The 21435-nt window shown below is 38.5% G+C and overlaps 1 protein-coding gene across 1 annotated transcript in view; it reads left to right on the plus strand.

The window, feature by feature from the left end:
• The window catches only part of MAF (MAF bZIP transcription factor), a 226501-nt gene that overhangs the window by 15935 nt on the left and 189131 nt on the right, over positions 1 to 21435 (plus strand). The window contains exon 2 of the mRNA XM_026714131.2: positions 4166 to 4228. Within this exon, the coding sequence (XP_026569916.1) occupies positions 4166 to 4199 (34 nt within the window). The 3' untranslated portion in view covers positions 4200 to 4228. The remainder of the gene's footprint in view (positions 1 to 4165; positions 4229 to 21435) is intronic.

Raw genomic sequence — 21435 nt, forward strand, 5'->3', positions numbered from 1 at the left:
TGCCAATTTAGGGCTGACTGTCCTTGATTAAACTCTTGTGTATAGGTTTCAGCAATAAATCATCTTAACTGGAACTTAACATAGGATCCGGATTCTTCATGATTATGAGGCCAAACTTAACTCTTCCAATTACAAATTTTTGTCCCCTGTTTTTTTTTTTTTTTTTCTAAACAGGTTCAAAGACCAATGATTAGCAAACTATTTTTAATTTTTATTTTTTGCAGCTACAATCTCTTGGTTGTATTACCGGCTATTGTAAATGTACCAAGCCTTTGATTTAATGGACTTCAATTTACCAGCCTTTGGATGGAGGGACCCAATTTAAACAGGCAGTCCTTGACTTCCAACCATTCATTTAGTGACTGTTCAAAATTACAACAGCGCTGACAAAAGTGACTTAGGACCATTTTATATTGCAGCATCCCCATGGTCATGGGATCAAAATTTGGATGCTTGGCAAGTAGTTCGTAACTCTGATGGTTGCAGTTCCTGGGATCATGCAATCAACTTTTGTGATCTTTTGGCAAGCAAAGCTGATGAGGAAGCCACTTTACAATCATTTTACTAACGTAACAGTTGCAGCGGTTCACTTAACAACTGTAGCAAGAAAGGTCGTAAAAGTGGGGCAAAACTCACTCAACAACATCCCATTTACCATCAGATATTTTGGGCTCAATTGTGGTCATAGATTGAGGACTACCTGTATCTGACAATCTAATGTAACTGAAATTGTTCACACAATTTATGTCAATTGTAATAATTATCTAATTTGTATATATCATTGTACAAAAAATGTACATTTAATGCAAAGGCTGAAAATTTGGATTAAATAGATATACCTTCCTCCAAACAGACCATTAAAATTTTACAGTATATCACAGAAATGGAACCCACGAGTAAGTAATTCATTAACTAACTAAATGTCTACGGAGATTCTCAGTCATCCAGGTCATAGTTGTCCCAAGGTTGCTTTTTCAAGGGGACTTTCTGATTTTTCTTTGAAGATGTTGCAGAAACTAGAGTGGCCTCTTGAAAAATGTGCTCTGAATACTGTTTTTGTGGAAGTGATCTGGACCTAAATCAGTGGTGGGATTCAATTTCTTTTTTTACTACCAGTTCCGTAGGCATGGCTTGATGGGTGTGGCAAGGGAAGGATACTGCAAAATCCCCATACGCTCCCCACCCCACTAACCTGCTTTCCAGCTCCGTTCTCCTGTGCAGGGCAACCAAAGAAGAGCCAGCTGATCAGCTGGGACTCGATGGGAGGCAGAGAAATAGATGGGGGTGGGGCCAGTCCGAGGTGGGATTTGCCGGTTCTCCGAACCACTCAAACTTTCTGCTACCGGCTCTCCAGAACTGGTCAGAATCTGATGAATACCCACCTCTTCCCTAAATACAATCTTGGCAATTCAGAATACCAATGCATTCCTATTGCATTGGCACAAGAGGATAAATAACATACTGTAATTTTAAAATAAAACGAGGAGGCAGAGAATGAATGTTACAATTCATTGTAAAAAAAAAAAAATTAGTCAGACTATGAAGCACAAGAAATAACGTAAAAAATACAGCATTTGTGTCATGATGGATTGAAGTTTTTTTACATACTTTTCTGGCAATTATGATACATAATTATGCAACAATGCTGCAAAGCTGGTAAGAAACATTTGAGAGAAAAGGAAGAATCAGCCTCGTTCAATTCATAAATCTGTGTTTCTTTTTCCAAGGTTGAGTTAAGGTAGCTCTTTCCTTGGGTTCCTGTTTATTAACGCCCAGCCATTGAATAGTTTTAACTGAATCTTTGAACTTCACTGCACTTGCAGGTATAATCATTAGGGTGGCATTGCTTTGAGTGAGCTGCTGGTGGTAATGCCAGAATATGACTAATATCCTCTTGATACTCCAAAGATAATAAAAGGATGCTGACCTCAATATATGGGCTGCTCTTCCATATAGCGGTGGTGAGAATTGAATACCTATCACTTCCAAATAAATGCATCCGTAACACACTGGATTCACCAGCTGGCATCAAAGCAAAGGTCATCCTTGAGGAAAATGACACCCAAGGTCTGAAGGAGTCATCTACTTTAAAAGATCCTGGGCCAAATGCCAGAGATCACATTTAAAGAGACAGTGTCTCCAAACTGCATTTCTTAAAAAAATAAAAAAAAAACAAAGCAGGCCAGCAAAGAACACTTCAGGAGACTCTTATTATTCATTCATTCTCACTTGTCTGTCTAGAATAGATTGTAATGTTGGCATACCCTCTAGGAACAGCATTACATATTTTAAAATCAACAAGTTTTGCTGCTGTTTAAAAGAGGTCTGTATATAGAAATGCACACACACACACACACACACACAATATGAATCAATCGTTATGTGCTGAATAGAAACTTGGTAATTAGATCTAACGGTACAGTTTGGGTTTTATTTTGTTTTTTTAAATTCAGAGATGCTCTCCAGAAGTCGAATTTTTCTCATTCTGCTCTTTATACACCGCCCAAATTGGATTTATTTACAGCTAGGTCAGCTTACAGCAGTTTTGTGATGGAGTTCATTGGGAAAAGTTAAATAGATGCTGATTTCAGCTGCAATCCCTGGTTTCTTTGCAGAACAGCAGTTTTGGCTCGAAAGAGATTATTTTGGAGTTAAACAGGTTATGCAATGCAGGTTTTAAAGGAGAGCTTTATTCCCATCTCTGGTTTGCTTCACAAATCCTTGTAAACTCTATCAAGATGTCGTCCCACACCGCAGCCAGGTTTTCTCTTGAATTAAGGGGGATGCATAGAATTGCTCTGGTTTTCTTTCTTTCCTTTACATCAGTGTGTAGCTGATCCTTTGCAAAAGATAATAAATTTCATTTTATTGCCCACAGATTAAAATGTATATCTCCTTCCCCGCTCCCTTGTTCATGTTTTGGGGAGTCCGTGGAAATAAAGCCAAGGCACACATCCACAAGAAGAACACCAATCTCTCAATTGTGGCCTTCTTGACTTATTTATACCTGTGGATAATCCCTGCTTTTTAAAAAAATAAAAAATAAAAAAACCACTTTGCTTGGTTTTTTGTCTCCAATCAAAGATCTTACGATCTTTGGCCAGCCTTTACAATTAAAAACAGTACACTAAAAAGAGAAAGAGTTTAACGCAGCCATTTTTAATTGGGAAAGGAGAAACGTAATAATAGGGCCATACAACTGCAGATCTAATTACAAAAATTTGCATAGTTGTGTTACTTGGTAAAGATATTTCGCCACCTGATATGTGAGAGTAGAGTGAGCATTCCTTAAAAAATAATAAAGATAAAATTTATCTGTGTGGCCCTCATGTTTGGAAAGGATTGGGGTTAAATTTTATTTTGCTTGTTTTTCTGTCTCAAACTTTTCCAAAGCAATGCTTCCGTTCATCATTATTTTTAGCGGGACACAATTTCAGAGAGAGAAATCTGGAGGTTTGGACAGTTAATGTATAGAATGTCAAAATCTGTATTAATTCAAACACAATGAGCTGGGGTAGCTTTGCTGTTTTTTATAACAGCCTTTTCCAATCTGGCGTCCGGCATAAATGAATGAGGGAAATAGGAGAATTGAGATGGGCAACTATAGGAATGGAACTAAAGAAATAAAACAAATGAAATGGTCTTTTTCAATGTGAGGTTGTGGATGCATGACTTAAGACCATGACTTACTCCCGCTCTGAAACACAGATTCTGAAATCCAAATTTGCAAGACCGAATATATTTGCAATAAGGAAGTCCCATTAGAAAGAAGGAAGTTTAACTATTGAATAAATGTCCCGTAGCTGAGCTCTGCTGAGTGTAAAATAGCCAAGTTTAGTTTTGATTATTTTTTTTTTAAAGATCAGGATTTATTTTTAATTAAATAATCTGGATTTATTTCTATTTTATAACAATATTTTTATTACTATTATTATGATGTCTGGATAATCTATACTGAGAATTAATTATCAAAGACTTCTGAAAACTGAATAATTCAAGTTCTAACTAAGGACCTAAGAATGATTAAGGTAGCATTTAAGAATACAGCCAGTTTTAAGCAGGTATGTTTTTTTCTTAGTTTGGTAAAATTAGGATGTTCAGGTCTAAAAAAATATTATTCATTATAAATTGTTATTATTATTTCAATCTATTTTTACTAAATTAGGTATCCAAGAGAATCCTCTACAACGGTGATGTGAGAGTTTCCTGTTGCCTGGAGCCTGATAAGGTATACTTTTGTATTTTTATGGCAAACCAATGCTTATTATTATTATTTCTCTGGGGGTGTGTGTGGTATTTTGGCAGTGGGTGGAGGGAAGCTATTTATGGTTTTTTTTCTGTACTTTAATGTCATCAATTCGCTAGTATCTCTTTAGCCATCAGAGATGCCCTTAAAAAAACAAACATACCTGATATGTCTGCAATCTTTTACAGATGTTGCATGCGAGACAGTCCCTATAAATAAATAAAAAGTGATGAGTGCATACATACACACATGGACAGACACATGCCTTGCAGAATTAACTGTGACTCTGGGTATATCGTGGATGTTTATTTTATTTATGTAACCGTATTTGTCGACTCCCACAGTCCATATGATCAGGGGTGCGAATCAAACAGTACAACAACCAGTTTGGTTTAAAAAAAAACCTCATAATTACCTTCGACTGCAGCTGAAGAAAACAGCTGAGGCGCAGCAAAGAGCTCTGCTGTGTGAATCAGCTGTGCTCTTTACAAAAAGAAGTAAAGCACAGGAGAGAGCAAAGGCAGGCGGCTGAGTCCACATGCTCATTGGAGCAAACCGGTTCAAAGCCATCTGATTGTCAGAACAAGGGGTTCCCACAAACCGGTCCAAACCGGGAGAATCCCACCCCTGCTATGATGATGTGAGCCACATCTGGGTGCACTGCAGCAAACAGCAATAGTGTACCAACTAAGACCCAGAGCAGTAATAAAATGAAGGAAGACTAACTATAATTAGTCCTCAACTTGCAACCATTCATTTAGTGACTGTTTGAAGTTAACAACAGCAGTGAAAAAATTACTTTAGGACCACTTTCCACCATTGCAACATTTCTCCATGATCATGTGATCAAAATTCTGGCGCTTCTCAACTGGCATGTATGTATGATGGTTGCAGCATCCTGGGGTCACATGATCACCATTTGTCAACTTCCCAGCTGGCTTTTGACAAGTAAAATCAATGGGGGAAGCCAGGCTTGCTTAACAACCGCTTGATTCACTGAACAACTGCAGGGATTTGTTTAAAAACTATGGCGAAAAGGTCATAAAATGAGGCTTAACCACCGCCTTCCTTAGCAATGGAAACATGAGGTTTAATTGCAGTTGCAAGTTGAGGAGTATCTGTATGAAGATTGCTGTCCTCCATCCTGGATCAATTAATCAAAACCAGAGTCATGGTGGAATTGTTATTATTTTTTTTTTCTAATTCCGTTCAATAGCTGGGATGCTAAGTTTACTACTGTGCCCTATATTAAAAGGAATATTGGTATTTTCTATTCCTCCTTTCCGAGGTAGGAAGCAATTCTAGAATCCAGCTTGCTGGTTGCTGGTACTCCGGAAGAAGCACACATGAATACTTTAGTATTTTTAAAAAATATTATTAATTTTATTTCTGTTATTTATTTATTGAGTTTTTTAAATCCCACCGTTATCCGGATCCTATATGTGATATATACTGTCGATCCTATATCTTAATCGTTCAATCTTTTCTCATGTTTAATGGTGTGGGTTTGTAAACATGCAAATATTTTGGTTGCGCTGTCTTTCTGCTACCCCAATCAATGTTCGGTTTCTTTTGCTTTGGCCTATTTGGGTGGGAAGTCTAATGCAGTGCTTTTCCTTCGTATTCATAGAGCTTGGTTATCCCATCACTGGAATATTCCTGTTGCAAATTTAAGGGGTTGAAGAAAGAAAGAGCTACTTGAGCTCTAGGTTATGCCTAAGTATAACTAAGAGGCTTACTAACTTTATACTGTACAAGGACAAGGCAGGTCCTTGCCCTAAAATATTGACTGCCTTCCCAGCATCCCCGCCCCCCAGCTCCTTTTCTCCCTTTCTGTTATTTGTATTTTGCTTTGGGATGACTACATAGGAAGCTGTCCGACTAAGTATTATCCCAGAGTTGCTCTTTCTGGAGAACTGAAGAAGCTTCTTGGATGAGAAGTGAAATGTCTTCAAGAAAAAAAGTGAAGTCCAGTTGCCTCTTGGAAAAGCACTTTTGGGACAACTATGACCTGGATGACTGAGAATTTCCATAGAGATAAAGTATTGCATAAATGTAAAGTAACATACAAGGGACATGATTTGAAAACATTAATAGGGGGAGAGTATTAATAAGGGGATGAGGAGAGACAGACAGACAGACACAGAGATGCATACACATACTCAGAAAGACAGACACAGAAAGATGCACACAGAGAGAGAAAGAGAGACAGAAGCACAGAGGGAGGGAGGGAAGGAGGGAGGGAGAGAGAGGGGGATATCTAGATATATATTTCAATGATTGCAACTTTAATTGAGAGCTGAACCCTCTCCCTCTGCCCATCCAACCCTGTTTTACCCCTGTGCATTCAGCAGTTGTGGTTTCTGCCAATATGGAGATGCATGTATAGTATTGAATTTTTGTGGATTTATGCTAGCAAAAGAAAAGCAGAAAGGGACTTTGCACGCAAGGAACATTTATTTCTCAAGAGTATTTTTGATCCCTGGATCAATCTGCTTTTAGCCTGCAGAGCCTATAGGTTAGCCTGTCCGCCTGCGTGCTCTATCCAAGACCGAAGATCAGATGCAGGGTTGTTTTATCTGGTTGTTACCTCTTCCTCTTCTGGAAGGAAAAAAAAAATTGGCAGGCACAATGCTCCCTGCCAGATCCCCACAAGACAATTGGCAGATAGTGAAAAGTCCCATTGCTTTTTTTTTTGCCTGCCCGTGGTCAGTTCTGTTTCTCTGTTTAGGTAAGGAAATATCTCAGAGACAATGATCCAACAGGGCGCAGTGGTTTGTCTGGTCAAGTATCATAAGCATTGAATCTGGAAATGCAGAAGAATTTATTTATATAGTCTTCTGCACTGACTGATGATTTTTTTTTAATCCTCATATTATTTATGGTTCTTCCTCACTCAAATCTACACATTTCTCTAACGTTTCAGAATCCTTAGCACTGACACACCGCTGCGTCCTAACGTTTCCCTTACAAAAGGAGTCTTTTTGAAGGCAAGAGGCCAAGGCAGTTTGCTTCCTCCTTGAGAGCAGATTTAGCAATTGCTGACCGGCAAGCGTTGCCAAAGAGGTTCCAGCAAAAAAAATCATGTAACTTGGAAATAAACAGATATTGGACCTGGGATGTGTTAATGAACGTGCACAGAAAGGTTCAAATTGTGCTGACCCTTATGGTAATGTTTCATATAAGGTTATTGTTGGGAGAGAAATCAAATTTCCACCCCAGAATGTGATTGACAGGTGGAAACAGGGGAGAGACACATCAGGTCAGGTGGGGAATTTGAGAAAGAGAACGACAAGTGGGGGAAGTTTCAATCTAATATTAGGAATAATAAACCGAGATATGAAAACTCCAGTTCTTTACACTCCTGGGGCTTTCACACGTAAAATTCCCTGTCTTGAATTTCTCCAACCAAAATGACTTTTTTAAAAAATAGGGAATGTTTAGATCACATAGCTGATATCTTTAGTTTATTTTGGGAAGGAAAGGATCAATTTCATTCCATTATTAGTGTGATGTGATGAAAGATAAAGTAATAAAAAAACAGATTTTTTTTCTCTTTTAGTTCGAAAATGTTATTGGCACAAAATCACTCATTCCTGTCTTACAGGAAAGGGCTACATCAGATATAATAATGAATTATCACATAGATTGAAACAGAGGGAAAAGATTGGAGTGATATAAGTATTCAGTTTTGAGAATTTGATTTAGAATTAGAATCAGAATTCTTTATTGGCCAAGTGTGATTGGACATACAAGGAATTTGTCTTGGTGCAAATGCTCTCAGTGTACATAAAAGAAAAGATACATTTGTCAAGAGTCAAAAATCATCAGGTACAACACTTAATAAAAGCATAGGGTACAATAAGCAATCAAATCATACTAGGAAACAGTCAATACAAATCATAAGGATACAAGCGACAAAGTTACAGTCATACAGTCACAAGTGGAAGGGGGTGGGCGATAAGGAGTGATGAGAAGATTAACAGTAATAGTAGTGCAGACTTTGTAAATAGTTGGACAGTGTTGAGGGAATTATTTGTTTAGCAGAGTGAAGGCATTCGGGGAAAAACTGTCCTTATGTCTACTTGTTCTGGTGTGCAGTGGTCTGTAGCATCGTTTTGAGGGTAGGAGTTGAAACAGTTTATGTCCAGGATGTGAGGGGTCTGTAGATACTTTCACAGTCCTCTTTTTAACTCATGCAGTGTACAGGTCCTCGATGGAAGGCAGGTTGGTAGTAATTGCTTTTTCTGCAGTCCTAATTACTCTACGAAGTCTGTGTCTGTCTTGTTGGGTTGAAGAACCAAACCAGACATTTAAAGATGATTCCGAATTTCTAAATCAAAGATTAAAATTGAAAAGAATGTGCTGGATCATTATCAGATACAGCTAGTCCTTAACTTATGACCATTTGTTTTAAAAAATGTTTGAAATTACAATGATTCAACAAAAAAGTGACTTTCAACCAGACCTTGTATTTAACATCTGTAGTTCCCTCGGATACGTGATCAAAATTTGGGCACTTGACAACTAGCATGTATTGGTTGCAACATCCTGGGGGTGATGATGTGGTCATCATCAGGGGGGTCCTCATAAACAAAAGTCAATGGGAAAGCCAGATTCAACTGAATGACGGTGTGTTTCCTAAAACTGCAGTGATTCGCTAAACAACATGGCCAAAAGGTCATAAAGACAGAAATTACAATGACTGCATTGCTTAGTAAAAGAAATTCTGGTTCCAGTTGTGGTTGTAAACCAAGGACTATCTATATTTTGAAATGAATACAGTTTGATCAGACCAATCTGCATATCTTGCTTACATTCATGCACACACGTGATGTCAATCCATAATGAATCAACTTTGTTGAAATGAGACAGTTGTTTATCTCGGTGCATTTGACTCAGAACAACAGTTCAGATCAAACCTGGGTTGGATTCTCATAAGTCTGTAAATACAGTATGTATTCACCTAGTTCCTATCTTTGGTGTACATACTGGGTTGCAATAACTCTTAGTCACAAAGTTATCATTTCTTGGTTTTATTTTGATCACTTGGATATTGATAAAGAGCCTCAGTGGCGCAGTGGTTAGAGTGCAGTACTGCAAGCTATTCCTACTGCAATTTAGCAGATCGAATCCCACCAGGCTCAAGGTTGACTCAGCCTTCCATCCTTCCGAGGTGGGCAAAATGAGGACCCAAATTGTTGGGGACAATATGCTGACTCTGTAAACCACTCAGAGAGGGCTGTAAAGCACTATAAAGCAGTATATAAGTCTAAGTGCTATTGCTAAATGCAATTATATTGTTCAAGATAATCACTATTTCTGGTTTGCTGTTTAAACTTAGCTTGTATATGGTACATGAACAGTACAAAAAAATTACAGTAGGTAACTGATTGTCACCTAACGTTTGTATTTTTTTTGTGAATAAACACTAATGCATAGTTTATCTTATAAATCAAAATGAATTAATTCCAGAGAACCTGCAGTATACAACATTATTACAGTTAGTAATATCTCTTAGGGCTTGTTCTCTTCACACTTAAATGACCTTGTAACTTTTAATGTGTAATTAGGGTAATTTTTAACCAACTTGATTAATGCTTAGATTCTTGGAAGAAAAAAAACTTACAAGGAAGATGGTGTAAAAGTTGTGATTGCTGAAAAGCAAAGAAACTGTCGGTTATGGGGGAAAAACATTGTTTAACTGCACTTTCAAACACAGGAAAACAATTTTTAGAATGTGTTGTAATCTATTTTCTTTTGAAGAGGTTCTGGTGCCTGATTTTTAAAATGCACAATCTCCTCCCAACATAAACATAATTGTGACAAAATATATTATTTTAAAATAAACAGACTGACAATCCTTTGCTTCATGCATTTATAGCTTTGATTACTTTCCAAGTGTAGGGGTGCCATGAAGAAGGCAAGTCTGCATAAAAATATTGTGTTTAGATGTATAGCTGTATAAATCCAATGATTGTCTTTTTGATAGTTGTTGGAACACTTTAATATGATGAGTAGAAGATCCAAGCCAGTTTGTTATTTTGCTTTCTGCAGTGGGCCTAGAGGCAAAAATTTAATTCATTTAGGCTTAATAAGGCCCAGACTTACTCATCACTTTGTGAGGATAAATCAAGAAAATAAGTTCCTGCAGTTCTCCTAGATCCTGTTTGTTGTATCCTTGAATTATATATATTTTCAGAATTGGAAATCATCAACATCTTTTGAGAACCACATATCCTGGAAAGATATCAGAGCTCTCACGTGAAATTTGATGGGAGTTAAGGGAGGCCATTATTTGAGGCCAAGAAATGGTGTCCGAATTTGGAAAAGTTGACCAGGATTACAGCTAAATATGCCAAATGCAGCCAAGGTTTGTAAGCCAATAATAAACTATAGATTAAGGCTAGTTTCTGCTTCTGATATATTTGCACAAAGTTAACCTTCTTAACTAGGTCAAAATGCTTTATCAAGCTTTTCAGGGCTCAGGAGTTTTCCTTTGAATCCTTAATAGAATATGAAACCTGTAAGTGGCCTTTTTGTATAAGTTCTATGGTGAATCTTTCAAAATTAAACTGTCCTTATCCAGAAATGAAATGACTCGCACATCCAGATAACAGGTGATCTTTTCAGTCATACTCCTGGCTCATCTTGGGCAAACAAAGGCTCTGATTTCATCAGTAATAAACTGAGTTTTCTACACAGAAGGCTTTTAAATCAACATGACCTCTCTCTTTCTCTATATAACATTTACTCTAACTTTAGGCAATGAGTTACTCCGACTGGCACAGATAGGGATGAAGTATCACTGCAGAGGAGTTCTGATTGGCTTTCAGTTCTCAACCTGCTCAAAAGGAACACTAATCGGGTAATGCCTTTCAGAGATACTCAAAGAATGAAGGTTTGTTTGTAAAACACTCTGACGTCCCATAATCTTGTAATGAAAGGAGTTGTGCAAGGGAGCCTCAGTTGTTTTTGTGATATTCTCTTCTGAGTAACGAAGAGAAGGACGAGAGGGGACATGATAGAAATCTTTCAATATTGGAGGGCTGTCAGGGAGAAGGGAGGGTCAACTTGTTCTCCAAAGCATCTGAGAGCAGGACAAGGAGTAACGGATGGAAACTTATCAAGGAAAGTTCCCATCTAGACCTAAGGAGAAATTTCCTGACAGTGAGAATAATTCATCAGGGGAACAGCTTGCTTCCAGAAGTTGTAGGTGCTGCATCGCTGTAGGTTTTGGAGAAGAGAATGGACAATTTAATACATATAATACAATTTTGGAGGTAGAGAAATGTACATGTCGGTGTACAGTAAACACCCTCACTTTGAGGCAGAGGATTGAAAACCCTGGGTATCAAGCCATTGTCAAAAGTCGAGTGTGAACTTGAATGAAAGGTCTATGCCCTTGAAAATCCTTTCCTCTTGGTACATACTGAACGAATTGGCCAATGTTGACAGAGGTTAGGCTGTCTTTATCCCTTTTTTCCTTTTCCTTTTTTGAGCCAAACAGAAAAAAAAAGAATCCATTTCTGTTGCAATATCCGTTCCTAAAGTTCAAGCTGATTTCATAAAGTCATAGAACCCTAAAAAGGAAGGGGCTGTTGCGGTTACCAAATCCATATCTTGGTCTGCTTCGAGAATCCAAAGTAAAGCTTTTTGCCTATGATGTTAGACAGCAAGTGTTGGATTGGTTTTAAGATAGTTTCCCTCGTCTTCACCTGAGAACCTTTTTAGACTGAAGGCCATTATCCAAAGCAATGAGGACAAGTTCTACCTTTGTCCTGTGGGATGGCCTTTGAGATGATGATGAATTGACACCTTTGGATGGTGATGCTGGTGTAATTACTGTGCATAGCATGGATAGCCAGAGTAACTAACAGAGAGTTAAACCAGACACATCAATAGAAGCTAAAATCATAAGGCTACATCTGACCTACTTTGGTCATGCCATGCATGCAAATTCAGTGGAGAAGGCAATGCTGCCAGGAATTAGTAGACAAAGAAGTGGCAAGTAAAGAACACACTGGCTTGATAACATCAAACTGGATGCAAAGTTGAACATACAATTGAAAGAAGTAGGGTGGCTTCCAATTGAGGCTTCCAATTGAAAGGGTAGCATGGAGAGTGCTTGCCTATAAAGTCAGCAAGAGTTGGACACAACTAAATGGTTAACAACAACACATTTGGTTAACAAAGCCAATTTTCTGACTTTATATAACAGGTTATGGTCAAACGGAAGAACTGTATTATGGGTTAGCTACATAGCCTGTTCATGTAATGTGTGAAGCCACGGCTGGGATTCTTGCCATGGCTGACTTGCAAACTTTCTACTTGAACTTAAGGTAGTACCTTGTGTGAAAGTACTATCCTTTCAGTCCCAACACTCAGCATTGTCTTCTTCGGTCTAAGCGTACCCAATTCTTTCTCATCAGATTAGTCTCAGAAACTTCCAACAGCATCCTTGTTGCCTTTCTCTGAACTCAGTCCAGCTTGCAATTGTGGTGTCAATGTATTTGCCATACCACCCAGTTGACTTGCCTTGGGGTGGATATTTTCAACTGCACCGGTATTTGTCATGAGGTAAGAACCTAGGTCTTCAGCCTGATTTGTTCAGTTTCTCTTAAGGCTGGCTGGGGAATTCTTAGCGTTGAAGTCCATTCCTCTTTAAGTTGGTGAGGTTGAAAAACATGGCTTCAAAAATTAGCCCAGCTTTTATAAAGAAGGGCAAAGACAAACTGATAAGAGATCCTCCTGAACAGCATATCTCTTGACCGATGCTGTTTCTCTGAAGTATTACAGGTAGTCCTTGACTTACAACTACATTTGGGGCCAGAATTTCTGTTACTAAACAAAGTGGTGGTTGAGTGAGCCACACCCAGTTTTACAAGTTTTGGTCCCATTGTTGTTAAGCTAATCGCCATAACTATGAAATGAATTGTGCGGTTGTTAAGCTTCCATCATTGACTTTGCTTGTTGGAAGAGGCTGGGAAAGTTGCCTGAGACACTGCAACCCTTGTAAATACATGCTGGTTACTAGGTTACTGGTTACTACTAAATTTTGATAATCTGTCAGGTTCAAGAATTCATGGACCAGGCCAGAATTCAAAAGTACTACAAGTTTATTTCATGTTACATGTACACAAGAGTCTGAACTATTAATGGTCAAGGTGAACAGTCAGTGGATTTCAAAGGAGGGCTTGTGGAGGCGCAGAGACTCCAAACTGATGATGCATTTGACCCCACCCTCGGGCTCAGCCTGATTTTTTTCCTGCATCATTTGACCATTTGGTTAGTGGTAGAAGCGTGAAGACCAGTTGCAACAGCACTTTTTCCAGTGCTGTTGTAACTTTGAACAGTCACTACTAGATGAATGTTTGTAAGTTGAGGGCTGCCTGTACTAAAGTTATTGAAACATGTGCAGAGACACATGTACAGTAAATGCAACTGGACCAGAGCATCTGTGAACCATGGCTGAAGTTTTCCAGGAGAAATTCAACTGATCATCACTTACAGACAGCTGCAACTCTTGTGAAATGACTTGAGGTGGAAAATTTTCTGTTGCTCTTTTGCAGATACTAGAAGCTCATTAAGAGTTGGCAAGAGTACCCTGCAGCTTAATCGCCAGTCGGCTGGAAAAAAAGGGGGGAGGGAGGGGGAGTTTTTTTTTTCCCCCTTCTCCACCCTGAAGGATCAACATTTTTCTAAAATACAGCAAAACGCTGCATTTCTTTCATTCCAGGTGCACTTAGTTACATTCCTTTACAAAGTTGACAGTGCATTTTAAGCCATTGGTCTTGCAAAGCAGAAAGGATTGTCTCATCCCTCCAATCTCAAATGGGACGAGGGGAAAGGAAAAAGCGTCGGGGAGGGCAAAGGAAAAGCAAGTGCTCTTGTGTGCTGAGATTATCTAGATCTTACTACAGGGATGCCAAGTACCCAGAGACGATTGGTTAATTTTGCTAACTGCCATAGCTACAGCTCAATCTCCCAGTCATTGAGCTCTCCATTAACCTGGGGTGTGTAGGTTTCCTTCTCTTGCTACAGCTGCTTGGGATGGTTGCGAGGTGACAAGTCAGGGTTAGAACTCTGGATTTCCACCTCAAGCAAGTTTGGTAGTTTTAAGGTTGTGTAATCTTGGGAGAGCCAATTCTAGTATGCAGATTTGCTGTCAAGTATGTCTCCATGGAGGTGAAGTAGCAAAAAAACAACAACCCCAAGAAAAAAACCTGTACTTTTTTAAATAAAGGTTTGAATTACTGAATCTCTGCAGTAATCTCTGCCACTCCTTAATGCAGTGTTTAAATAAGAAGGGTTTTTTTTTTTTAAGAAATGTAATGTTTGCTTAGCTTGATCCCCACTTTTGTGGAATACTACCAAACATAAGGATTAAAAAAAAAAACGAAGATGTTTTTCTGTGTTCAGATATACCGTTGCTTTTTTGTAGTTCCTGGAATGCTGATCTTGATTAAATTTCTGGTTCTTTACTACTCTTTCCTACTTGCGCTTTTGACATGAAGCATATAAGCCTTTTGCATTTTCCATAGGCAGATGGAGATTAAATGATGAATTTTGCAAATAAAATATTATATCTTTGTTACATAAGAAAAATAAGAGATAGGGTAGGAGAAGAGAGACTTAAGGTAAGTTTTTGTTTTTAAAATCATTTTAAGCCTTTATTTTTGACAATTTCCATCCAATTTATACTAACTTAGGAAACTTCTGAAATTCCAGAATTCCCCTTTATACTGTGGGAAGTAATTTTATGTCACTGGCCGAGCACATCTACATGAAAGAAATACAGTGATTGATTATTTCTTTGAACATTTAATTTGAATTAAGAATGACTTTTCCTAACAAAACAATTAACCAGTGGAATGCCTTGCCTTCAGAAGTTGTGGGTGCTTCATCACTGGAGGTTTCTAAGAAGATACCGGATAGCTGCTTGTCTGGCATACTACAGGTTTTCTGTTCAAGCAGAAGGGGTTGGACTAGAAGACCTCCAAGGTCCCTTTCAACTCTGTTATTCAGTTATTCTGACTAATTCTATCCTTTGCCTCTTCCGCCCTATTTTTTCATTTCATTAAGACTGTGGAAAAAACAAGGGTTGTCATGCCCTTGCTGGAGTCTGATTCTGAGGGGGAGATTGAGCAGCTGACAGGGTGTGGGAGTGTGGCTCCGTTGGCTGTGGAAGAAACGGGGGAAGGACACAGTCTGGGTGGGCATTCAGAGGAAGACCCAAGCCCGCCCTCTCTTTATCCTAGGGCATGCAGGGAGGAACAGAGAAGGGAGCAAATGGGTTACAGGGGAGAAAGCGGTCCTGATCCCTTTCATTAGTTGCAGCTGGGAGAACAGGATATAAGTGGGGCGTTTGCACACAGCTCCTTGCTGGAAGCAAAGTGTGCATTATCTTTGTCGAGGCTTATCTGGGTTTTGGCGTCCTCCCAACTGTGGGTGCTGCATTATCCTTTGAAAGTCTGCAATTTATCATCCTGGCCTGCCGTGTTAATTACTTCAGTGTGGTTTGTGTTGGTTTTTTAATTTCTAATTATCTTTACTTTGGGTTCGGACTGCATTTCTGCTGTTCGTAGACTGTTTTCTGAAGAGTTTGTTATCCAGCCAAGGATAATTGGACATTGGGGCCAAGTTGGAGGCATTAAAGGGAATTTATTGGTGACTTTGTTATTTTTGTGTCACGCCCCGGGTCATCACAAAGGTACATGTGTCTAGGCATATACAAACCACACATACAAAACAATTGTTAATGAATCCCATTAAGCAAACCATGACTTTATTGTTTAAATCATTTGGGGAAAAAATAAAACAAAATGCAGAAATATGATCAAGACTGCAGTAGGGTTTCTAATAGCTATTCTGCATGCTTTTAAATTTTGTGGGCAAAGAAAACTCATTGGCGCCAACATTTCAAACTTTAGAATCAAAGCCTTTTTTACAGGTAGTCCTCAACTTACAACAGTTCATTTAGTGACTCTTTGAAGTTACAACGGCACTGAAAAGAGTGACTTATGGCCACTTGCCACCATTACAACATCCCCATGGTCACATGATTAAATTTGGACGCTTGGTAATTGACTCACATTTATGCCGATTGCAGTGTCCCGTGTGATCCCCTTTTGCGACCCTCTGACGAGCAAAGTCAATGGGAAAACCAGATTCACTTAATAACCATATTACTAACTTAAGCCGTGGTGGCGCAGTGGTTAGAATGCAGTACAGGCTACTTCTGCTGACTGCCGGGTGCCTGCAATTTGGCAGATCGAATCTCACCAGGCTCCAGGTTGACTCAGCCTTCCATCCTTCTGGGGTGGGTAAAATGGGGACCCAGATTGTTGGGGGCAAGAGGTTGACTCTGCAAACAGCTTCGAGAGGGCTGTAAAAGCGCTATAAAGCGGTATAGAAGTCTAAATTCTATTCTGTTCTATTGCCATGGTGGCGCGGTGGCTAGAATGCAGCATTGCAGGCTAACTCGCTGCCCATTGCCAAGAGTTCAACCCTGACTAGCTCAAGGTTGACTCAGCCTTCCATCCTTCCGAGGGGGGTAAAACGAGGACCCAGATTGTTGGGGGCAAGAGGCTGACTCTGTACACTGCTTAGAGAGGGCTGTAAAGCACTGTGAAGTGGTATATAAGCCTAAGTGCTATTGCTATTAACAACTGCAGTGATTCCCGTAATAACTGTGGCAAGATAGGTCATAAAATTCATTTAGCTACAGAAATTTTGTTCTCCATTCTGGTCATAAGCCAAGGAATATATGTATTTCTTTTTTTTTTTTGTCTTTTGCGATCAGAATCAGAATGGACTCGTAGGGTTTATAGTTTACATTCAAGTTTAGCATTCATTGATTAAACCTCTTTATGGTCCCCAGGGAGTTGTTGGCCTTATTTTCAGCTTCAAATTCTCTCCTAGAAAGATTCTCCACCTTGACTCAGTTCTCTTCTGGTTAGAATTCTCTTCCCTCCCCAAGGCAGTCCATTTAGAAAGGAATGTTTATGAGAATCGCCTGTCAGAAGGCATTTTTACAGGTGCTTCAACCCAAAGGTGAAATATAAAGGCATGCCTTCCCCACCCTGGGCTGTTGCTACATGAAAAAGTCCTTCCCTTGTTAGCTTGATAAACAATTTTACTGGCTAGAACCTGCTGGATTTTTATGTTGGCTGTCTGTTTTTGGTCGCTGCAATAAATTCCAGCACTTGGAGGGCTCAGAAACTCAAACGCAGAGCAGCTTCTCCTTCGGGTGAGCTGTTGCCTAAAATATTCAGGTTTTTTATTTTCATTTTTAGCTCTGCCACTTAAGTTGGGGTTTGTATACAGGAGGTGGGGATAGTGAATTAGAATGAAGTACTTTGGATTGCAAATGGCTTGGAAACTTCTCAGTTGTAAAAAGTAAGATCCTCTCAGGTAGACTTTGGTCTAGGAGTCAGCTAGGAAGCTGTGTGTTCAAAATCAGAAAAGAAACCATTCTAAGTATAAAATACCCTGGTTTAGAATTCTAGCAATTCAAGACAGAGATTCTAAGTTTGCAGAAAATATCTGCAGCTTTGGCCAAAATGACGCCTTTTTCATGAGCACACCAAGGATCTTAAGTACTATAATTCTGTCACCTTAGCAAATGTTGTGATGTACACTATAGACACACCTCAAAACTACACAGGTTTGTTGCTGTGGGGAAAATAGGAAGTAGGAGTATTATGTATGTTCATTGCTTTGAGTTACTTATAAAGTAATAAAGGCAGGACAAAAAACTAAGGAATAAATAAATGTTTAAAGCATTAGGTCATACTTACAAAAAATAATAATTGGAAGGGATTTTTGGAGGTCTTTTAGTTCAACTCTCTGCACAAGGAGGAGACCTATACCATTTCAGATAAATGACTGTCCATCTCTTCTTAAAATCCACCAATGATGGAGCACCCACAACTTCTGAAGGCAACAAGATCCACTGGTTAATTGTTCTCATTGTCAGAAAAATCTTCCTTAGATCTAGGTTGCTTCTCGATTACTTTCCATTCATTGCTTCTTGTCATGCCTTCTGAAGCTTTGGAAAATAGGTTGACCTCCTAGACATACCCAATTCCTGCAACTGTTTTTCATATATTTTAGCCTTCAGCCCCCTTGTTGCTCTTTCCAGAGTCTCAACACCTTTTTTATATTGTAGTGACCGAAACAGGACACAAAACAGGATAATGCAGTTAATTGTGCAAACTCTGTATTAATTAGAAGGCTTCATGAAATATATGTTAATAAATTGGATGGATGGTTGGATGATTAGATGGATGGATGGATGGATGGATGGATAGATAGATAGATAGATAGATAGATAGATAGATAGATAGATAGATAGATAGAGATGTTTTAAAGGATTTCTCAGCAGCTGGATAATTCCACCTTGTAATGTGCTACAAACGGAAACATTTAGTTTTTAAATTAGCTTATCTGTTTTGGAATATAGCATATGTTTGTAAATGCAGATGCACAGAAGAGAGAAATGTTACTTCCAGTTTTCAAAACAAACTGCATGTAAGTAAATGATTGTAGAAATTGCATTCATATACCAAGAACACATTTATATTATCACAAATTATTGGTAGACCTTCTACCAGTAGTGGAACAATCCAAGAAGTTTTGCTCTTCTGTTCTTTTTATTTATTTAAAAGATTTATATGGTCATCTGTCTTATGCAGCATAACCATGGGTGGCTCACAAATAACTAACAAAAAAAAACCCATAAAAATGTAAAAACTTAATACAGATTCCAAACATACCACAATATCACATGTCTACAAAAACCCATACTGGATTTAGCCTCCTGCTACCCCAACATTTGTGATATTTCTCCCCACTCCCCTGCATTTTAACCTAACCTCTCATGACATTGTTGGAAGTCGGTACATAGCTCCTGAGGCTCACCAGTTGTACCTACTAGAAGGCTAAGCTGGCACTGGTGAGGCTCCAACGAGATATTTCTAGGAATTAGAAAAGGGACATAAATTGTTGCCAAATCAGACAAGCAATGTTGAGTTTCACCTGTATGCTTCTAAAGTTTCTCATTCTTCAAGAATTGCCTTATTTTCTTGCTTGCTTGCCAGAGGCTTGTATTCTTTCTTTCTTTCTTTCTTTCTTTCTTTCTTTCTTTCTTTCTTTCTTTCTTTCTTTCTTTCTTTCTTTCTTTCTTTCTTTCTTTCTTTCTTTCTTTCTTTCTTTCTTTCTTTCTTTCTTTGTTGTATGCCTGGTTTCTGTGCTTATCTTTTAAAAAATAACCCTTTTTTTCTAGTTAAGCTTCTTAAATTAGTTTTTTTTTCCCAATTAGGGATCGGGAAAACATGTCACCATTCGCTAATTCTCTGTTGATCACAGCACTGTTAAAAGCACTCTGGCAGAAGATGGTTGTAAATTAGCAATCCTGTAAACTATTTATTTTCACGATAGCCCATTACGCACTAGTTTATGAAGCGCGTGTGTCATTTAACTGACAAAACGGTTTCCTTTTTATCATTAGCTTACTCGCTCATACCATGGAAAGAAAACCAGTGATTCCTATGTTTATAAAAAGATAGACTTTACAATTCAAATAAGGACAGTGACAAATCAGAATGAGATTCCATGAAGCAAGAATTCTGGTTGGCAAATTTGGAAGGCCCAGGTAAATTTAATATGCTCACCTAAACAACAACCAACCTTATTAAATAAGACATTTAGAGGCCTCGGATACAAACTGTATTTCTATTCTAAAACATTTTTTAAAAAAGACATGCAATAGCTTTTGGAAATGTTAAATTAGGCCAAGGACACCAAGCAGCAAGATGTGGTCACTATTTTAGCTGATTCCTAAATAGCTTGGTCTGCAGTGTGTATTGACAGAAGGACAAAAGATATGTGCAGATACATTTGCACAAGTAAATATATCTGCTTATATATATACAAATACATTTATGACAGAAAAGGAGATAAACAGGATGCAAAGGATCCTATTAAAGAAATGTTTTGATCCCTCAAGTAGGCAGTCAGTTCCTTGCAATTTGATGCTCATTGAAAACTTTGGGAGCAGCAAATCTCAGTCCAGGACATTGTTTTCCTATTGCATACCAAGCCGAAACAAACACCATTGTGACTTAATGTGATGAACTTGTTCACATAACATGCTAAGACTCAACCCAGCTTCTTTGGTTTTCATACAGCCCTTGTACTTTGTAAACCATGGTTGTTCTTAAGAGTTTTACAAACGGTCTAGGATGCTGCAGACAACCCACCATGGCCAACTCTCTGTGGCCCACTTGCTCCAGGACAAGAATTACACCAATATTGAAGAAATGGTGGACTAGAATCATTAAAGAAAAGGAGGAACAAAATGAAATGTGAATGACAAACATTAAAATAATATTTTAATTATTTTAAATAATTAAACTGCATTATTGAGTTGCCCTGTGGTGAGTTGTCTGTGGCAAATTGTCCCATTCCATGTACAAATGCATAGTCTTTGCCACCAGTTAGTTACTTCCTGGAGTTGGAGAAAATCGCTAGTTCATACAACATGCTAAACCTTCATCCCAACCAAATACAGAGGCTGCGCTGGGCCTAAACCCATCATATATTATGGCACTGGCTGGATCAATGTGATATACTGAGGCTGAATTCCCACAAAACCCACCATCACAATCTCCCCAGCCCATTTTGGACTGACATTATCTTAATGCAAAAACAGCATCCTCCCTCTTGGGAGAACAACACTTCTCCAGGCGTTTTTGCACTTGAGGATTAGACATTACAGAACCGAAGAATCCCTGTTAAAACCAGAACTCTGGGTGTGACTCCTTTCAGGAGTAAAAATTTGGTTTTGTTTCTCAAAGAAATAGAACGGACTACCTGATTATAATGAAGGGGGAAAATATTGTCCTGTTTTGAAAGCAATTCATTTGCTTTCTTGGATGATTAATGAATTAAAGATAGAGTATATTTATTTTATAGCCTGATTACCTTTGTGCAATAAATCTAAACACTAGTATCTGCCAATACTGAAAAACTAGCCTATTTTTCCTCTTTTTAAAAAGCACTACAAGCTAAGTTGGACTTCTTATCTCTCCAGTTTTTAAGAAAATATGATATATTTTTGGCATCATATTACCATGTTTCTTGAAATCCAAACCATAAAGGAAATAAATTAGTTGGAGAAGTGG

This window comes from Pseudonaja textilis, chromosome 11 (assembly GCF_049901715.1).
Source record: "Pseudonaja textilis isolate UNSWEBS1 chromosome 11, rPseTex1.2, whole genome shotgun sequence".
Taxonomy (NCBI): domain Eukaryota; kingdom Metazoa; phylum Chordata; class Lepidosauria; order Squamata; family Elapidae; genus Pseudonaja; species Pseudonaja textilis.